The 21676-nt window shown below is 34.2% G+C and overlaps 1 protein-coding gene across 3 annotated transcripts in view; it reads left to right on the top strand.

Moving 5' to 3' along the window:
• GALNTL6 (polypeptide N-acetylgalactosaminyltransferase like 6) overlaps window positions 1-21676 on the top strand; it is a 1206818-nt gene that overhangs the window by 534533 nt on the left and 650609 nt on the right. For all 3 annotated transcript variants that reach the window (XM_045463018.1, XM_045463030.1, XM_045463022.1), the window contains one exon: window positions 7085-7251. In XM_045463018.1, the coding sequence (XP_045318974.1) occupies window positions 7085-7251 (167 nt within the window). The remainder of the gene's footprint in view (window positions 1-7084; window positions 7252-21676) is intronic.

Raw genomic sequence — 21676 nt, 5'->3', positions numbered from 1 at the left:
CTGTTACAGTCTTTACATAATTTTAGTTGATTTGATTAACATGGAGATATCTAAAAGGCCAAAGAGAATGACGATGACATTTCGAAAATATTTTATAATCAGAAATGAGGAATATTGGGTTCTAATTCTTTGCTCTGTGCTATCTAGCTGTGTGAGTTACAAATACTTTTCAAAAAGTTGTAAATTTGGGGGCAACTGGGTGGCTCAGTCAGTTAGCATCTGACTCTTGATTTCATCTCAGGTTATGATCTCACAGTTCATGGGATCAAGCCCTGCATCTGTCTCTGCACTGACAGTACAGAGTCTGCTTGGGATTCTCTCCCTCTCTCCCTGCCCCTCTTCCACTGTTCTCTCGCACGTGCACTCGCTTTCTCTCAAAATAGGTAAAATAAACTTTTTAAAAATATTGTAAATTTTTATGTCAGGAATAATGCCTCATCATGATCAATTGCCTACCACTTGTTCACCCAGTATACTGTTTTGCTAATTTGACTATAAAATAATTTATGTTTAACTTTCTGAAACTCTAAGAGCCTCAATTCCCAATTAAATAAGATATTAAACTTGATGATTTCTGAAATGTATTTGCAGCTCTAAAATGTGGTTGCAGCTATGTTTCTGTAGATGCAGGACCTCAAATATTATAACTTTTTGTCTATGAAGAAATTAAACAGATTTAATTAAACCTAATCTAAATGTAGTCTCAACAGGTAATTTCTATTTTTCCTTTTTATTTTCCTTTTTAATTAAAAGAAGGCAGAAGACTAAAATGGCTGTGTTCATTAGTGTTATTTGCCAAATATTTCTGATTATATTTCCTCTGGACCATATAGGATTCTATTTCCTGAGCCGTTGTGCTGTGTGACTAATGCTGACCAATGACTCGTAAGCAGAAAGCAAAATGTCATTTTAGAGACAGGCTATTTATTTACCAGCATGAGACCCATCCATGTTCTCATTTACTTCTGGCAGAGTGATTAACTGTGGTAAAAAATGTTGGCAGTTTGCACTGACTGAATGAGCAGAGACTCTCCTGCCTAAAACAGTGGTTAACAAATAAAGCAGCAAGGTAGAATATTCACTGTTTTGAGCCATTGGGATTTAGGGTTGCTTATGACCACAACATAACATCCTGCCTGATAGATTGAATATAAGCAGATAGAAAAACAAACAACAAAACAAAAAATAAAGGCATACTTTAAAGAAACTCATAGAATGACCTGTAGGTTGAAATATGTAAAAACTTTCACCCAAACATTTTACTCAAATCTTGCAATGCAAGAATTTGAATCTTAAAAATGTGTGTTTTGACAGTGTAGACAAAACTAAATAGTCAGCCTTCAGTAAGAAAGAATGTTTAGGTGATGGTGAGGAGAATGTGAAGGACTTAAGAACCTCAAATGCAAGTTTAGCTAAATATCCACAGTAAAAATGTTGACATTTGTCACATGAATAATCAAATAAGTCTTTAAAAATATACATATACTGATAAGTCTGGCACTTATATATCTGCAATTAAAATTTATTGTTTGACCTGTTGCTATTGTTGAAAAAACATTTTTTTTTTGGTAAAACCAATGAAATTATTAAGATAAATTAATGTAAGTATGAAAGGAATGACATTATATTTAAAATAAACAATGTTAAACCAAAAATGTTTAAATCTCTCAATTTAACAAATACCAATAGTGATTAGCAGAAAATTTTTGTGTATTTTGTCTGGAGAAAACATAGAAGAGTATGAAAAAGTTTCTATTTTCATTAATGAAAATGGCTTAGCAAAATATTTATACATTACATTTTTAGCTTTTTAAAATATCTTCATGATTTGTCATTTCTCTCAATTAACTTTTTAAACAATTTAAACTATTTCTGTTGTCTCTCTGGTACATTTAAAATTTGAAGAGTGTTTTTGCTATCTCTTTAGATAAATTGATGATAAGATGTAATGTAACATCTCTTACTTAATGGCTCATCTCTAAGCTATTCTTAAACACTAAGTTAATTTTATGCAAATGCTTATTTTAAAATAGCACAACAATGTGAAATGCAATAATTACAGGCATTTTCGTTCATATTCCTATAAGCTTAATGTGACAAATGTTTTAATTGGTCCCTACTTTCCCTTTGTAAATTTGCTACCTATCTGTAACCATAGATGTATAAATTGTGTTTGACTTCTTTTACTAATTTCTTCAACACAGTTCCATATTGCCACATTGTCTTTGTATTTAACATACTTCCATTCTCAACCTGCCTTGAGATTAAGCCTAAAATACACAGGTCACAGATTCTTAATAAAGCCTTGGCTATGCTTCAGTATTTCTAGTAATGCTGAGAAGCAGTCATCTAGAGCACAACTCCTTGAATCCAGTGACTGAGGTTGGGAGTAAATTCAATTTTGTTTGGTCAGGTAAAGTACTAGAATGACTAAATACAATTCAATCAGATTAAACCCTGTCACAAAGAGGCTGGTTTTCCTTAGTGTAAACATCAGATCAGCACCCTCATTATCTTTTGCCCAAACTATTACAATCTCCAATCTTTCTGCTTCATCTCTGCTGTCTCCATTGTCTGCCCTGCTGCTGGAGGAATATGTAAACGTGATCCTGTCTTCTTCATCACTAACAATATGTGAAATATTTCACGTTGACTTCAGGCTAACATCCAAATTCCTTAGAATCACTTTAAAGATCCTACATGATCTGTTCTTCACATACAGACTCATCTATAAAGACTTCCCTAATTCTTTCAGACAAAGTTAGTCATACTTCCTTTGGGCTCTGATTGCGGAGTGCCATCTATTATGTCACTTGTCTCATTTGAATCAAATCATTTTATATATCTGCCTACTGGTCTGTGAATCCTTAAGGGAAGAAACCAAAATTTATTCATCTTCATATCTGAAGTGTCTCTCACTTTCCCTCATGCAGTTCCTGTCTCTCCTAGTTTCCTACCTGCTACTATAGAGGACTTGACAGGTAAAATAACAACAATTAAAAAAAAACAATAACTGCAATAACAATAATGATAGTCTTTATCAAACCCTTGCTAGTATCAGATATGATACTGTACTCAGTTTTTTACATGGATTGTGTAATTAATTCTCATGAACGCATTATGGAGAAGGCTTTTTGTTTTTGTTTTTACCCTTGCGTTGCCCCACAATGCAAGGAGAGAACTAGTCTTCCGGAAGTTAAATAACATGCCCATTGTCACACAGGTAGAAGTGGCAAAGTCATCAGTGTGAACCTAGATAGTGTGATGTATCAAGTCTGATTTTTAAGTATAAGAAATGATTATCAGCACAAAATATTAGTGACTTTTCAATGTGGTTTAATTGAAAAAAAAATAAATTATACCCATTCATGTAAAGGAGGTGACCTTATTCCTAATAGTCTGCTAATTCAGATAAGGCTATTTTTATATGTACGCTGTACAAAATCCTTATCGTTGTATTTTATAGGCACGGAGAAGACCTGGAGTAGAGCATCATCAGTAATTAAGAAGTTGAAAGAAAGAATAAAATATATGTGTCATAATTTTTTTAAAAAGCACATTATTTAAAAATATCTCCAGGTGTAACAAACTGCAAGTTTCATAATACAACAAAAGTAATGTTTCTTAAAGAATTTTGGCCATCACTTTATATTGAAGAGACTGTTTTTGACAAGTGACAAATGCAGTACAATTTATATGCTTATGTCTAAGAACAGTTTCCCTGAGAAGCAGATCCTGAGATACAAGTTTGACTGTAATAATTTTGAGGAGGAATCACAGAAAGTACCTGGGGAGGCTGGATGAGGAAGTAAGACAGGAAGGGAAAGTAGCCGGTGAAAAGATACACTGGCAAGATGCTTACCTCTGTGGGCACCTGAGAGTCAGTCTTGCTGGGAAACTGGTATACATCATAGAAAACATCTTACAGTTATCTTTACCATAGGACTGTCTATTCTCCACCGTCTCTCCTTCGTTGGTTGATACTTGCTCCAGGGGCATTAATTTCCTTCAGAATATCTAATCTGTTTCCGTTCAGAGATGAGGGAAAGCACTCACTTGGCTAACTGCAGTTATAGAGGTTCCTCTATAGAGGTTTATAGAGGTTCCTTTTGGCATGTACCAGGATTGTGAATGGTAAGGAAATACTGGTGGTCCACTGGCATCATCTGCTACAGCCTATCATTCACAAGCCCGTTCCTCCAGTAAAACACATCTTCACCTTGAGCCAAAAACATATATATTAACATAGATACATAAATACATACATACATAAGACAAATAAATGTATATACCATATAGATAATTGCTGTGTTCAGCAGGATATTTGACACTTCAACCTTAACGTGGTCAGAATTGAACTCACCCTCGCCCTCAAGCCTTGCAATCCTGAGATGTGCCCCTCACACACTATGTTTTTATATCAGTCTGTATTTCTTTTCTTTTTTAATATACTTTACTGTCAAATTGACTAACATACAGTGTGTAAAGGGTGCTCTTGGTTTTGGGGGTAGATTCCCGTGGTTCATCACTTACATACAACACCCAGTGCTCATTCCAGCAAGTGCCCTCCTCAATGCCCATCACCCATTTTACCCTCTCCCCCATCCTCCCATCAACCCTCAGTTTGTTCTCTGTATTCAAGAGTCTCTTATGGTTTGCCTCCCTCCCTCTGTGTTTCATAAGATCGATTGCCCGTGTCTAAAACATGGGAGTCCTCCTTAAACTACTTCTCCCAGTTACCAAGTCATGTCAGCTCTGTTCCTAAATATATGTTGAACCTGTCTTTGCAGACCACCTTCAGCTCTCACTTGAATTTCTGTAACACTGTCAGGGGGCTCTCTTAAATATCCTATAGCATCCTGTTAAACTCTACTTACCATTCTATATCTCCTATTCTATTACAAACCTCTTGAACTCAGGGACTAGGTTTTGTTCATTGTTGTATTTCCATTTTGGATCCTGGCTTCTGTCAGACCTCAGCAGATCATTGTGACTTAATGAATGAGTAGTAGAGATCTTTTTACTTATGTGTGGTAATAGTTTGAGCTCACAGAGATAGAAACAATTGAAAACATTTCTATGAAGGCAAGCCTTATTTGCATACGATCAATCTTGCATCCTTTTGTGTCTGCCTATTTTCTGAATAGATTATATACAGCTGTTAAATGTCACTATTGATTGCTTATAGGGTATTGCTCTGAGTGCAATTCTTTCTTAATAAGCACGTGATATGTATAATGTCTCACCTTAATGATTAAAAACTAATTTGCCTTTTTGGGAATATCAGTTGCATTCCTAGAGCATTGTTAGGTATGATGGTTTGCAAGAGTAGGTGCAATTATCCTGAATACTGATATAGTGAAGCTTGGGTCTTTGGCTTTGTTGAGAAGAATGGGTGACTGTACATAATTATAACAAGGTGTGTTGAATTACTTTAGCACGCTTTTCCAGACTTGTGCATTTTATGTGACAGCATCCAGCTCACAATACGTCCTTAGAAATCACTGTTTCATATGCTGTTATATATTTTTTTAACCATTTTGTTTGATCTAAAATGAATTTCAGGGTTTTTTTCCTAGCATTTAATGCCCATTTCATGGTATTATTTTAATATTTCTCTCTAATTCTTTTCATCCTATTTTAAAACATCAAAATCTCCTTGTTTTATAGATATTGTTATAAATAGTAAACACTGAGATTAAAAATTAATAAATGGACACAATAAAAAAGGAAATGTTTGTATTTTCAAATTATATAACTAAAATATTTTATTTTATTTTATTTTCTAGGATAGTTAATTTTGCTGGCTTTAATTACATTGTCATGTTTTCCCAAGCTGTAAGGCAACATCTCTTATTGTAGATCCGTAGCTCCACAGCAGTATTTAATATATCCTTTTGAGATCATAGTAAAACAAAGTGTTGAAACAACTGGAAAGAATATTTTAAGTAATGTTTTGAATGTTCTGGTGCATGTATATACATCTTGGTAGAATCTAAGCATACTTCAAATCCTGCTATGGTTTGTTTCCTCCTCTAGACGAAATAGTAGCCAGTGTCCTGGCAAAAGCTGAAGCCTTAGATCCTTCTGCATTTAAGTGGAAACTGCCCGTTTCTAGATTTCCACTCTCTTTTTTGTTATCAGGTTATCCATATCAGGAAAATCATTGAATTTGATAACTGATTGAAATTTTATCCTATTTTAGTTTTGAAGTAACTCAAAAATTTCACAAATTTAGATGAATTCATCATCCTCAAAAAAGCTTGGGTGACCTGCTGAACTGGGAATTACATGAGATTTGAGATCACGTTGCTGCCTTCATGTGGCTTATAAATTAATTAAATAAATCATAAATATGTAAAAATAGCAATTACACATAATAAATTGCTTTTAACTATGCCAAAAGTTAAAGCCTACATTCTTTTTGATATCTTGGATTTCTTTCATAATGAATAAAGCTACATGGGATTTCTGGTTAAAATTTCCACAAGAAATGTGATAATGTCTGGCTTGGATCTTAAAGTAATCTTATTATGTAGTTGTATCAGTATATGCTTATTTAAGATTAAATCTTCATTTATTTCATTGTAAGACTGTGTTTTCCTTGTAGAACTTAAATGTTACCCAGCCATTGAAACATACCACAACCAAAACTGATCAACTAAGCATAATTATAGAAGTTGGATTTCCAGAACTTCTCAGGAAACCTATCTAAACCTTAACCATGTGCCAAATGGAAACAATTTTAACTCGTAAAAAGTGTTCAGATTACTATTAGGTAACAGTAAGAAAAGTGTACCTTAACAAGAACATAACATTTCAATGCACTTCTTACCTAGTATTTGAATCCCTGATACAAAAAATGATAAATAATTATTTCAGTAAGAGCACATGTGAAAGGGATAATTAATGAATTCCATGAATGAACAGAGTAATTGTTATTATGTACAAGCTCTGTTTGGAAAAGTATTAGACAAAGTCCAGTTTTTCACAGATGTTGGATAACACAGTGAGTAAATAGCAGTGTAAGATACACTATAGTTTTGCATTTGACATTGCTTTTTTCTTTCTATGTCATCTCCAGTTGTAAGCACAAGATGTACCTGGAAAGGCTGCCAAACACCAGCATCATTATCCCATTTCATAATGAAGGTTGGACTTCACTCCTGCGTACTATCCACAGTATAATTAACCGAACCCCAGAGAGTCTGATAGCAGAAATCATTCTAGTAGATGACTTCAGTGATAGAGGTAAGATACAGTTAATGATATTCTGTTATTACCTATGTAATCATTACAGGCTTTAAAAAATGCCAGAAGATTATTGTGATATTTCTAATTCTATCTGAAAGGTGATTATGAAGTTTTGTCTGTGTTGTGATTTCATAAGTGTTGGCCAATGGATGAGAAGGTATTGGTGTCATTTGCGGAACTATAAGAAAATCTGAATTACATTTCTGTTGTAAATTAGATAGGTATTGGCAAAATGCCCCAAATTCTACTTTCAGCTTCAGAACAAATACTGCAAAATATGCTATTGTAAGTACATATGAATGGGGAGATATTCCAGTAGATTTATAAAATCTGTTCTTGTTTCTGAGGAACATCTGCTCTATTATTTACCAGTATGGTATACTCTAGTCTGTGCTTGTCACTTCATAAATACTAGAAGTTGTAAGTAACACAAATATTTTTATTTGGCAATTCTAGCTATTTTGTCATATCTGAACAATAAACCAAAAAGTCTGGTATGTATTAGAAAATTTGACATAAGCTTTAATATACCTACCATTCTGAGAAACATCATGTGGTTTATAAGAGGGGAATAAAATTATGGAAAGTTTCTTGAGATTAGGGCTTCATTGATCATAGTTGGTCTAAATGTGAGAATTGTTCTCAAAGGAAAGGAAAGTTTCTCTTTCTTGGCTGATGTGAGTGGACAGGAAGAAACGTTTTCTAATGATGTTGATCTATTTGGGAATACAATGTTCTACCTTATATTCCATTGCATGAAAGAGCTATGCTTTACTGTAAGAAAAAAGGCAGTAAAAGAGTTTAATTGCATATTATTCTTATGCCTCACAAGAGAAAACATCTTGAAATCAAGTGGGTTAATTAAAGTTTTGGAAATTTCATTTGAAGAAAAAATGTCAGTTTCTTCATAGTATCTAAAAATTCTGTGTAAGTAAAATTGCTCAGTGTGTTAATCTTAAGATTTCTTTAACAGAGTTCCAGTCTTGAATGATATGCTTCAAATACTAAGTCATGATTTACCTAATATTAATTTGTGTTGAAATTTATATGACAAAAATGAGATTATCTAACATCATTCCATTAAAATAGTAAACTACTCACTTGGTAATTTAGGTTGATTCAAAGCAATTTTTGCCTTGTATTGCTAAGGTAGATATGCACTCAACCCTACCCAAGAATGCAAGCCAGTGTCTAAAACTGAAATTTATTACTTAAAAAATTAATTTAAATAACACATTGATTTCTTTTTTTTTTTTTTTTTCTAATTGAGACTGCTTATTTCAAAGTAGTCATTAATACCCCAGGCTAAAAATAAGCATTTAATGTGTTACAGGTAAAACTTTAAACTTTGCTTTTAAATAAAAGAATGAAAATGAGGAAGAAAGATGTGGGACTGCACATCACCAGATAAATGGTCTTTTGTGGTTGACTGGTACTAAGAGAAATAAGATAGTGTATCTATGGAGCGTTTTCTACATAATTAACTTCGTCTTGGTAAACTGTTTATTACAGTGGAATTTTGACCTGTGGGTAATACAGTAGGAAACATTTGGTAGCAGAAAATTGTGGTTTACAGAGCATTTTTTGCTGAATGTTCTCAGAGGCATTTTTTAATTGAACATCTTTTAAGGGGGAGAAAATAGTGGCATCTGCATTTGTCTTGACTTCAATTCCCTGTCATCTTTTGTACAATAGCAACTTTGATGGACTATCCTTCTGCATATAATGTCCCCTGGGAAGTAAGTTACAGAAGATTGTTAATATAATTAGTGTTAGGGAAGTAGAACAACAGAAAAAAATAATATTTAGGATAGTAATGGTGATTTTGACTTTTCTATTGGACATTTTTAAAGATAACAATTATTTTAATGTTTTGTTAAGCCTTTAATATAGATATTGTATTCCTATAAACTATCAAGTCAAGAGTATTATTTCATGATCATTAAACCTTCAAAAGGTTAAATTTTTTGAATATTGCTTTTTATTGTGTTAAATTGTCAATATGTGTAAAAGTAAACTTTGAAAGAAATAAGTGATAAAAATAGTTCTATAATCTCTCAGAATACTTCATAATTCTAAAGTTGCATGTAACAGGAAAGACTCTCCTTCCAAATTTTTGTTTTAATTAAAAAAAGTCTCCTCTGACAAAATATGAGGATTTAGGTGGACCTAAGAATCATCAGTCCTGCTTCCTGAATTATGGGAAATCATAAAATTAACATGACAAACACAAGCTACAATTCTAACACCAACTATTAACTATATGACATCAGATTAATGAGTTCTGTGTCTTAGATTTTTTTATCAAAATGGAGATAAGTTCTTAGTTATTTGAGTAATTCCTCATAGAGAGGTCAGGATGGAGAGCTGCCTTGGATGGTTGAACAAATTGTGCACTGCAAAATAGAGTAATTGCTCTCAACTATTTCTACTCATCAAATACTCTCTTACTATTATAATATAAAAAGTCTCCATACTTTTTTGTGGAGATCTTCTCAATTTAATCATTTATCTATCCATCCATCCATCCATCCATCCATCCATTCATCCATCTACCCACCTATCATCTCCAGAAGGAACAGAAGTCAGAGGGGTTGTGAAGACAAATTGTGGTAATTCATAGCATGTTAGAAAAATTAAGTCTGCTTTAACATTTAAAAAATCAAAATTTACCAATAAGCAAGTAACTTACTACAGATGTGGAAGAAAAACTACACTGTAGAGGTTTATCAAAAGGAGGGTAAAAGAGCATGTTACCCACCTATATTATAGGAGAGGCCTTACATGAGTGTTTATCAAAATTCCTTTCAAGTTTATTTTCTCCATTATATGAGAGGGAAGATATCTTAAGACATCTCTTGTTTACAGAGCCTCTAAGACAGAGACAGTTTTCCTGCTCCTTTTTATTCTGATCCTATCTCTAGCTATGCTTTAAAAATTGTTATACTTGAAAGTATACTTATACATTTATGTAGACAACACAGAAATTGTAAGCCTGCAACATGCAGAGTCTTTTCACCAATTCTTTAAAAATCAAACTAAGTAGGCCAGATAAAATTTAAAGTGTGGGAAGATAGGGGCTTTTGGCTTCCTTTAGAAAATTATTTCTGAAATGTTTTACTTTATATTTATTTTCAGAACTCTGTTCCAATTTCCAGTCTGTTCAGTATATATCTAAACACTTTTGCACTATGGTTCTTCTACTGGATATTCTGCAATGTCCTTTGGCCGCAGGCAATACAATTTTGACAAAACTTAATCAAATATTACTGCCTTATATTTTATGTCCTCTAGGTCAATAGAATAGCTATATATGTAAAAAATAAATAAAACGAGAGAAGCCAGCATGTTGGCTATTTTAATAGCACAAGTTTAGTATCACTTGGAATTCAGAGTTCCAAAAAATGTAAGCGATCTAGTAATTGGCAAATTCTGTAGTAGTAGTTTTCATAGCAGTAGAGAAAAAACCACCAAAATATTTCATAATTATAGAGTAATTACGAATATTACAAAGTGTTTTTTAAAAATCTGCTTGAATAGGGTTGACCCAGTTATCAAAATTAAAAAACAAAAAGTACACGCCCTTTTCCAGCCCTTCTTGTTTTACATATTCTTCCTAAAGCAAGCTTGGTAAACAGAATATTGTTTCAGCCTCCTATCATAAGCCCTCTGTCTACAGAAACATGAAGGTACAGGTCTGCAGGAAAGTTTTCCACAACATTATGTTTTTGCTACCTGAAGATCGCCAAAGTTAGTGAATGTGATTATTTTTTTTTCCCAGTAAGCTCTCAGAAATACATTTAACAACTTAACTTGAGGCCTATAACAAGGCTTCATGATGACTTTAAAGCAGGACTAATCCTGGACTTATCTCCAAATTCCAGGCAACCTTAACAGCATCCACATGGAAAAATGTTGAAATGTGTGAAATAAGCTGGGGCTTAACCTCAGAGATAGGGCATATTTGAACCTGACAATTCTCTAAACTTTGTGTGCTTAGATGAATGCAAGTTCACATTAGGATAGTCACGGGAGAGTTGCTGACACCTTTCCCTTAATGCAAGTATGGGGGTACAACTGGGCACTGGGTACACACACGCAAAACAGGCACACACACACTCATTCCCTCTTGCCCCTGCTTATTCCAGAGCTGGTCAGGAAAGGTAGGAGTTGAATATTTCAGATTCACAAAGATCTGCTATGTTCCATGTACTAGTTGGAGGGAAAATCCGAAACTAGAAATAATCCTCCCAATCTAGCAAAGCCAGCAATTTTAAGAAACCCAGTGTACTTTCCTGTAGATAGCATAAATCCTTGTTCCTCAAAGTGTGGCCCACGGACCAGCAGCATCAGCACCACGATGAAAGCTTATTAGCAGTGCAGACTCTCAGGCTCCATCCATATCAAAATCTTTATTTCAACATGATCTTTGTGTAATTTTTATATGAATCAAAGCTTCAGAATAACTTTCATGTATTTCAGAATTGGGGCCAAAGCTTCATTGAGTGATATGAATGCATAAATAGCCTAATTTCAAAATGTCCTGTTTTTTGTGTATCTTATTTAAACAAATTTTTCTATTTGTTTTTATTGCCTACTTTGCAATTGATATTGGATTTATAAATCTGTAAGGAAACATTGGGAGGGAAATTCTGTAACATTATCTCTACATTATTTTAGATATTAATTTTACATTTGATATTATATTTCTTTGATAGATTTTTGCATTTTCACAAATTTGTAGACATTTCCTCCATCTTCTGATGAATTCATTTTATAGCATTTTATGTTTAGTTTTAGGTTATTGCCATTCTTCCCTCTTGCCAATTTTCCTTCTCTTCCTAGCATTTTGTAGATCTATTTTGCATTGGATTCATTCAGTAATTTCCATGCCAAGTTCAGAAAATGGAAAAGAAATATATATTTGTATATCTATCATATATATTGCTTATATAGAAATATATATATTACCAACCAATAGCAAAGCAATTTCTGTAAAGATCCATATTACCATAAAAATTTCAAATTCCTCACATGGTTGAAAGTGTTTGTAAATCTTTAAAATAGTGAGACTATTTTAAATCACCTCACAAATGGTAATGATGAGTCTTGAATTTGGTTCTCTTTTACTCAAATAGTCTCCAAGTGTACATTAAGGCAAGTTTCCATAAGCAGACAAATCAGTTAGCACATGTTTTATAACTATCTGAAGTTGGAAGATATCATCAGTGTGAAAAGGTCATAAAATAGATAAAGAATGGTAGTGCATTTCTATTTATATGATAAAATACTAACACTAAAGTGCATATAAAGATTCTTAGATGACAGTCAACAAAAATGTTTTAGTGCTGGTATTTCATCAGATACTCTACTAGACTAAGAGACATGTGATTTTTATGTCTCAGATTTATTAAGAACTAGTCACTGTGATGCATCTTGGAATTGTTTAGATCTAATATTCATACTTTAAACTGTAAGGATAATTGTACTTTAAAATAAAGAATCGGTTTTAGATACTAATAAGTAGCAGGAACTAAGAAAATGTTGTAAAATACAATTGTGTATTTTTCTATTTAGAAATTCAGCATCACTTGCTAAAGAGTGGAAAGAAAGCTATTCTGATTTCTGCTGGTAAATTTGAATATCATATTGCTTAATGGCAAAATGGATAGTTTTAATAAAATAGTTCTGTTTTACCAATTAGTTTAGCATTTGTGGTTGAAAGGGAGTCAAAACATAGAGTGGCACTGTATCCCAGCGTCATAAATATGAACATAGAACAGTAATGTGTTCTCAAGGTCAGAGGAAAATGAGCCTATAAACTACAAGAGTAAGTTTTGGAACTTACAAAATACAAAATTAACTCATAAAAAAATCTTTTTGTATTCATAAAATATGAGTATTACCCACCAGTGGCAGAATATGCCTTGATAGGATCTGTCTCAGCAGGCAAAGCACTTTGGGATTTCTATCTCTCTACTTTTAAATTAAAAATCCAATCTCACATGATGTCCATGTCCATGTAAACAATTTAGCTGACTAAAATAATGGGAGTTATGTGTTCTTAGTGAGCCTTACCTTCGCCTTAATGTTTAAAGTAGCATTTTGTTGTCTCCTTTTTCTTCTCTACAGCAAATGTGAATAATCTCTCCAGTCTTCAGGAATGTTACTGAGGGTTATACACACATTGACAGTCCTCACGATTACTATTAGAATCCCTTATTTATCTAGCAAAGGCCTATTTGAAGTAGGTGCTTGTTTTGCAGATTAAAATAAAGGACCTTGAGATACTATAAAGGCATATGTTAAGTTATTCTTGATGAATTTGTAACACTAGCACTGGTAGTTTCAGAGCACTAAAAAAAATTTCTTGCAGGCATTATATTCTTCTGCCCTCTAAAGAAAGTAACAATATAGCTAAATGTGATTAAATTAATTTCAGTTTCAGCAGGATTTATATTTACTTTACAAAGGTATGCTTGTGGAAATTTCCATTCAAATAGATAATGTGGTTAATTTTGACAAAAACTATTTTAAAATGTTCTATTGTAGCATGTGAGAATGTAGTTTGAGAAAAGGTAGTCATCAGAATGAAATGCTTTTAGGCTAATTTTGAACATAAATATTTTAGAAAATGTATGATAGAATGAAGAAGCAAACCTAAGTTTCATTGTCTGGTTGAACTGTATGTTAGATATCACATACATTATTAGAATAGATTTCACAGTTAAAAATTGTGTTATTGTGGCTTTCTTTTCCTTTGTCATTAAAAAAATATTTTGTGTACTTAAATGAATGAAATAAATTAAAACCTTAGCTTGGGGCGCCTGCGTGGCTCTGTCGGTTGAGCATCTGACTTTGGCTCAGGTCATGATCTCAGTTTGAGTTCGAGCCCCACGTTGGGCTCTGTGCTGACAGCTCAGAGCCTGGAGCCCGCTTGGATTCTTTGTCTCTCCCTCCCCTGCTCATGCTCTCTCAACAATAAATAAACATTAAAAAAAAAAATTTAAAACCTTAGCTCTACCATACCATACCCCTATTGCTAGATGTCTTTTAAAATACCCAAATAGAATAGTAAGTCAACTTTGGGGTTATAAATATTTATGTTTGCTCTATGATTCTCTCAAGTTTTTTAAATATTTTTATTTTGAAGATATGATAAATCTGAACTATCATTTTTCTATCATTTTGTTCTCTTACAGTTTTGTTCTCTTAAACATTAACTTGAAGCATATGAAATAGTCATTTTTTGTAGGACATTAAGTGGCTGAGTGACAGTTTTTATATATTTTGTACTTAATAGCCAGGCATCTTAAAACCCTTCTATCTCTGGCTTAAATAGTTATTTAGGGCTCATGTTTTAAATCGGTGCTTTTAAAGGTGGAGGACGGCAACTCCCATCATCAGGTGGTGGGAAGCCAATCTGCTTTTTCTGGAGGAAAACTCCACATGGTTGAATTAATATGGGTTTGGCTAGAAAGAGATGCTTCTTTTCAAAGCAAAACTGTTACAGCTCACCGATGTCACAAAGGCATGACTTCCTCAAGAAAAATAAATTGTGCAATTCATTTTATGGCAGATTAAATCCCATTTATTTTCCTTGCAGACAGCTGTTTCGAGTAGGATGTCACTTGTATGAAACCATTTTATGGATATTGGGCTTCAGATGTTGGGAAGGCATAACTTTCTCTGATGAAATAAAAGGTTATGTTTTATGATTATTCCTCTTGTCAGCAAACCTCAGCTGGTGAGTTTTAATAATACAGTGTTCAGTATTTCAAACAGCTCTTTTTGATGTCTAAATATCCATCTGCTCTTAATTTTTAAAAAATCACTGCATTGACACAATGCAAAAACGCACAAATATTTCATCCTGTCAAGCTCAAAAATAAAACAGCCAGTTATTTTCCTAGCAAAATGAGTTTATTTGGGAATAGCAGGAGAATTGCAATTCAGGACAAGCAACCTATGGTAAACCATAGACAAGCCTGAAGAGACAAAGGGAAAGCCAGCCTTTATTAGATTTTAGGAGGAAATTGAGATGGGTTGTTTTAAACAAAAGTTCTTTGGAGAAAATTAAGAGTTCCAGGTTGTGGTGGTTTCTCACTGGCTTTAGTAGTGGTTATCGTGTTGTTGCTACAGCATTTAGAGATCTTCCTTCTTTTTCTTAAAAGCACGAGATGAAATCCCTATGTGAAAAATGCCCTCCCTTGTCAAGATAATTCATATCTTTCTTCCTGATGGTTATGCAGCCTTCAAACAATGGCATGTCTGTGAGAGCGCCCCCTTCAGGGATTTTTGACTCCATTTTAAATGAGGTTTCCTGTACCCATTTTCACACTCCTTACTCTTGAATGACAGCATTTACTTAGAAAATTATTAATCTCTCATCGGTCAAGGTCTTTGCTAAGCTGACAAGTTTTAAACGTCAAACGTTTGTGTTTATGAAACACGTTTCAACAAAATTCTAATACAAATTAGATGTTTTATGTCAGCTGAGGAACAATTCCACAATAGAACGATAGGATCTTGAGATGAAGGAATTTGTAAGTGACATGGTACATTTGTAACATTTTATAGATAAATGAATGAAGACTCAGAAAGGTGACCTTGTAGGTCACAGAGTAGGTCAACTTTATATGCTTAGATAAATGCTAGACAAAACCAAAATGAACAGATTTTGTGCTCAGGTGTGCAGGCTTTCTCTCCTCTGTAGTTTTCTCAGACATCTAATTCTGAGAAACAGGAACCATTCTGATAACTATCTTTAATTTAATAAAACTGTACTACAATTATGTAGACACTCTAGATAATTGAATCTAATTTATTACCCATTTTTTGCCTTAGGATCAGGATCATAATAGAAACCATCATTTCACTGTGTACATACAAGTATTGGAATGGAGGATTCATGAGAATAATAATGACCTGAACTTCCAAATTTCAGTATCCACAATGGTCTTCTAAGACTACAGGGTGCCAATCAGAACCTTCCTCACACAGAAAACAGTGTTTCTAACATTCTGAAAGGCTCACAAGGCAGTAAAATGGGCCATAAAACATATATGTGTTTCATGTAGCTTCACAGACTGATGCAAAATAGAATGAATGAGTGGGTATTAGGCTGGCCTTCTGTAGGTCATCTGATTATATCTTTCTTCCGGATGTATCGTTCCAAAGTTAGGTAGCCTAACAGTTACTTCACTGCGTAGAAACGAAGAAACTGGCAAGATTGCCCAGGGCCACTCTAGTGCAAAATGTGCCTAAAAGATGAGAGTCTTTCCAGGACGGAGAGAAGCTAGTCTGGGATTGAAGGGGGACATGACTGGGCAAATATCTGCCATTGGATTGGACATTAATTAGATAAACATTATTTATTTTTCCATTCTTTTCTGCCTGGTCTACTAAAACCAGGGTAAGAACTCTACATAGAATGTATATCTACAAGCTTTTTGAAAAACTACTGGCTGCCTCAAAGAGCAGAAAACCCTGACCTCAGTGCTATAGTGGGCAATGACAAAGGAAAGCTTAATTTTATATCTTGAAGAAATTCTAGCTCTGTAACTTATCATTTTAATTTCTACATATTCTGTTGCTGCAGAATTATTAAGGCCATTTCTAATTTAATGGGGATACATTTGGGCTCTGAAATTAAAGTTAAGTAATTGATTTTTTTTTCAGATTGGTTACATTTCCCCAACTTGAAACATTACTTCTTAGAAAATAAATTAAGGACTCTATGAAGAAAAGGAAATATTTATTTATTTTATACTACCGAGTAGTGCAGAACCTATAAAGTCAAAGGATACATCGAAGCACTGTGAGTCGTTCACAGCTTAAGTATTAGGAAGGCTTGATTTCAAGTCCCAGCTTTGCCACTTTCAGGTCTTGGAATCTTAGAAAGGATTAAGTATGACAGGAACTTAGAGAAACAAGACATAATTTCACTACTTTCTTTTTCGCTTTTGAGAAAAACTGTCTCTAAACTGGAAAGGGTAGGAAAATGAAGTCACCCAATACAGAGAGGAGGATAATCCGTGACTATTTCAAACTTGAAGATCTAAACCATTGCTACATGCTCCAAGAAATTATAATATTTATCTTTTAGCCATGAATAATCTTCATGAAATGATGACGAACGAAATAACTTCTTAAGACCCAAGTCAGACAAAAAAAAAATATCTATATGTACAAAAAGACAAATTTCAGTTTCCAAAGTTCTGTGAACTTGTTTTTGATCTTTGGAAAAATCTTAAAGTAGTTGTAGCAATATTTTTTAAGTAATAAGAAATACATTGAGTACTGTGAGTCAGCACAGGTTTATTAAATTTTAGTCAGATATTCTCCCAGTGGGGGGTATGACTTCAAAGTTCAGATTTTTCTTAGAGCTGTGGCTTCATTCTCCCACAGGAGTGACCTTAAAATAATATCCCAGGAGACTCAATGTATCATACTGACCCTTGGTTCCTAGGTACAGGGCACATAGCCTTCCTAGGCCACTTCTATAAACATCTGAGATTACCCTAAATTGCTTGACGCTAATTAGCCTTTATGTGCACCTTAATCACACTTCTTTATGAAAGGTGACGTATGCATGGGTGGAAGTACCTCCATTGAAACAAAAACAAGCTGAGTCCAAAACATGTCGTAGCAAGATGACTTTCAGTGGTATGGTAAGCTTCTAGGAATCCCTGAACATACTGCTTTTGCTAGCTAAGCTATGTGTTTTCCCCCACTCAAGATCCCTATACATTAGTATGAAGCCCTAAAGAGAGCCAAATGGCATGGCAGTCCTGATGAATTATCTAAGACCATAGGTGACATGGTCATCTTCTAAAACCACATAGGTCTCTCACTGCAAAAGGATTAATGGATGAATCAAAAGGAAAAGTCATAATGATGGCCAGATTCAGGGATGTATAATCCCCAAGATCCAAGTCTCTAAGTATCTGCAGCTTCTGGGGCTCCTGTGTGACTCAGTCGGTTAAGCGTCCAACTTCTGCTCAGGTCATGGTCTCACAGTTCATGGGTTCTAGCCCTGAGTCAGGCTCTGCGCTATCAGCACATACCACATCTTCTTTATGCATTCATCCGTTGATGGACACGTGGGTTCTCTCCATAGTTTTGCTATTGTAGATAATGCTGCTATAAATATCGGGGTGCGTGTATCCTTTGGAATCTGAATTTTTGTATCCTTTGAGTAAATACCAAATAGTGCAATTGCTGGATCATAAGGTGTTTCTATTTTTAGTTTTCTGAGAAACCTCCATACTGTTCTCCAGAGTGGCTGCACAAGTTTTCATTCCCACCAACAATGCAAGAGGGTTCCCCTTTCTCTGCATCCTCACTAGCACCTATTGTTTCTTGTGTCGTTAATTTGAACCATAGAATTTGGTTTTACCTATTTCAGAATTTAAAAGGTTAACCTATAGGGGCACCTAGCTGGCTCAGATGGTTTGGGCGTCCAACTTCAGCTCAGGTCATGATCTCGCAGTTAGTGAGTTCAAGCCCCGCGTCGGGCTCTGTGCTGACAGCTCAGTGCCTGGAGCCTGCTTCAGTTTCTGTGTCTCTCTCTTTCTACTCCTACCTCACCCATGCTCTGTCTCTCTCTGTCTCTCAAAAATGAATAAATGTTAAAAAATTTTTTTTAAATAAAAGGGCAACCCATTCTGCTAATTTTAGGGAAACTGACTTAGTCTACACTGCAAAATAAGTAATACTTGATGGTAAATTTAGAACCTTTAACACTGTAGGTCAAGAGTGTTTCTGATGATTTCGTATGGCGAAGTCTCTTTTCTGGTGAGAGACATTATAAAGCATCACTAGTAACAGATACAGCAAATCTTTTTAAATTCCTTAAGCTGCTTTCCATTTTAAGATCAGGGAAAATGTACAAGAGAGCTGAAGTCCAATGTGCATGGTGAAACAAAATTGCCACAGTACCTCCCATTAATGCTGGGCTTCAGACCTGGTAGGGTTGAGAAAATGCCTATGGGTTATGGTGCTATACTCAGTCAGAATTGAACCCAGGATAAGCTTTTGCCAAGACAATGCATGATGAATAATATCAGCATGTTCTGTTCATTTCAATGTTTGAAAATGTGGTTCATTATCTTATTTTAGCAACAGTGAATAAGAAGGGGCAGAAAATGGGACAGGGTGTTTGAGGAAGGAAGGGACCATGGGTCATATTTCATTCTGAAAACCTACTAGACATATCAGCAAGGGACTCCACCTTTCCTTTTCTGTCACAAGTGGTAGTGGTGAAGTAGGTTATCTGGACAACATCCTAAGTTTGGATTGTGGCTTTGCTTTTACTGGCTTTGTAACCATGAAAAAGTTATCTCACTTGACATATACTCATTGGGAAATTGTGTTTCTACATGTAAAGCAATTAAAAGTGGAGTGGGTACAAGTAAGCACTCAATTAATTTTGGCCATTATTGTTTTTGCTTTAAAAGGCTGGAATTGAAGTGGATGACCTCTAATTCTGTCTCCAACAAATTTGAGTACAGAATTAATTCTATGCTTTTTAGATTATTAGATATTATTAAAAATAATCATTTCCTTCCTGTAAAACTGTTACCTTTGAAGAGTTGTAGCACAGTGGTGGAAAGATGCTGTAAACCTTCACAAAGAACAAACATATTATCTTCATAGACCTTTGGTGTGTCCATGATTTCATATAGATGATTCTGAAGCTGTACATCTACCATTAAAAATTGAAATTAGGAGGGGCACCTAGATGTCTCAGCCTGTTAAGTGTCTGACTTCGGCTCAGTTCATGATCTCACGATTTGTGGGTTCGAGTCCCCCATCGGGCTCTGTACTAACAGCTCAGAACCTGGAGCCTGCTTCAGATTCTGTTTTTTCCTTTCTCTCTGCCCCTCCTCTGCTCACACTCTGTCTCTGTCTCTGTCTCTGTCTCTCTTTCTCTACCAAAAATAAAGAAACATTAAAAGCATTTTTAAAAATTGGAATTAGGAGTATTATGGAATCCAATGAGCTCCTTATGTGAGGATTTAATAATTAATTGAATAATTTGAGCAAATAATTTATAATTTAGTTTATTTAGTTTAATTAAATAAATCATTTTATTTAGAAAAGAATAAATTGATTATGTAATAATAGTTTAGTATTGGATCTCTTTGCGTCATTTGATATTGGTTGTACCCCTCCTTCTCGTTCAGAGTGTGCTTTTACAGTCATTCCTTCTCAGGATTTTCATGGTTTTCTTTTCTATATTCTCCTTGAACATTGGTGCCCCTCAGGGTTTCACTCACCACCTGCAGCTCATGTCATTGTGTGCACAATATCCTTGAGTGATCAGTTACCTCTTTCCTATTGCATAGTTGATATACAATATTACATTAGTTTCAGGTGTACAACATGTTGATCCAACATTTATATACATTATAAAATGATCACCATAAGTCTAGTTACCATCTGTCACCATAAAAAGTTATTACAATAAGATTGGCTATATTCTCCATGCTGTACATTTAATCTTGTGAATTATTTATTTTATAACTGGAAGTTTGTAACTCTTAAACTCCTTCACCTTTTTCACCCATTCTCCCTCACCTCTGAGAACCAGCTTGTTCTATGTATTTATGAGGCTGTTTCTATTTTGTTTTATTTGTTTTTGTTTTTTAGATCCACATATAAGCAAAATTATATAGTATTTGTCTTTCTCTGTCTAACTTATTTCATTTCGCATAGTGCCCTCAGTGCCCATCCATGTTGTTGCAAATGGCAAGATTTCATTTTTTTATGGCTGAATTACATTCCATTGTTTATGTTCTTTATCCATTCATCTATTGGTGGACACTTAGGTGGCTTCCATTTTTGGTTATTGTAAATAATGCTGCAATAAACATAGGGGTGCATATGTCTCCTTGCATTAGTGTTTTTATTTTTTTCAGATAAATAATCGGAAGTAGAATTGCTGGATCATATGATAGATCTATTTTTAATTTTTTGAGGAACTTCCATACTCTTTTCCATAGTGGCTGTGCCAAGTAACATTCCTACCAACAGTGTACAGAGGTTCCCTTTTCTCTACATCCTTTCCTGCAAATGTTATTTATTTATTGTTGGTTTGTTTGTTTTTATACTAGTCATTCTGATAGGCATGAGGTGCTATCTTATTGTGGTTTTGATATGCATTTCCCTGAAGATTAATGATCTTTCCATGTATCTGTTAGCCATCTGTATGTCTTCTTTGGAAAAATGTCTATTCAGTTCCTCTGGCCATTTTAAAATCAGATTGTTTGTTTTGTTGTTGAGTTGTATGAATTCTTTATAGATTATTGATATTAACCCCATTTTGGATATAACATTTTGTATACCCCTTTGTATACAATTAAACTCTGACTTGAATATTCAATGAACTACTCTACTTCAGGGCCCAAATGACCCA

The sequence above is a fragment of the Leopardus geoffroyi genome, chromosome B1 (assembly GCF_018350155.1).
Source record: "Leopardus geoffroyi isolate Oge1 chromosome B1, O.geoffroyi_Oge1_pat1.0, whole genome shotgun sequence".
NCBI classification, from domain to species: domain Eukaryota; kingdom Metazoa; phylum Chordata; class Mammalia; order Carnivora; family Felidae; genus Leopardus; species Leopardus geoffroyi.
Note: the sequence above shows the minus strand (reverse complement) of the source record. Positions and strands in the feature narration are given on the sequence as shown.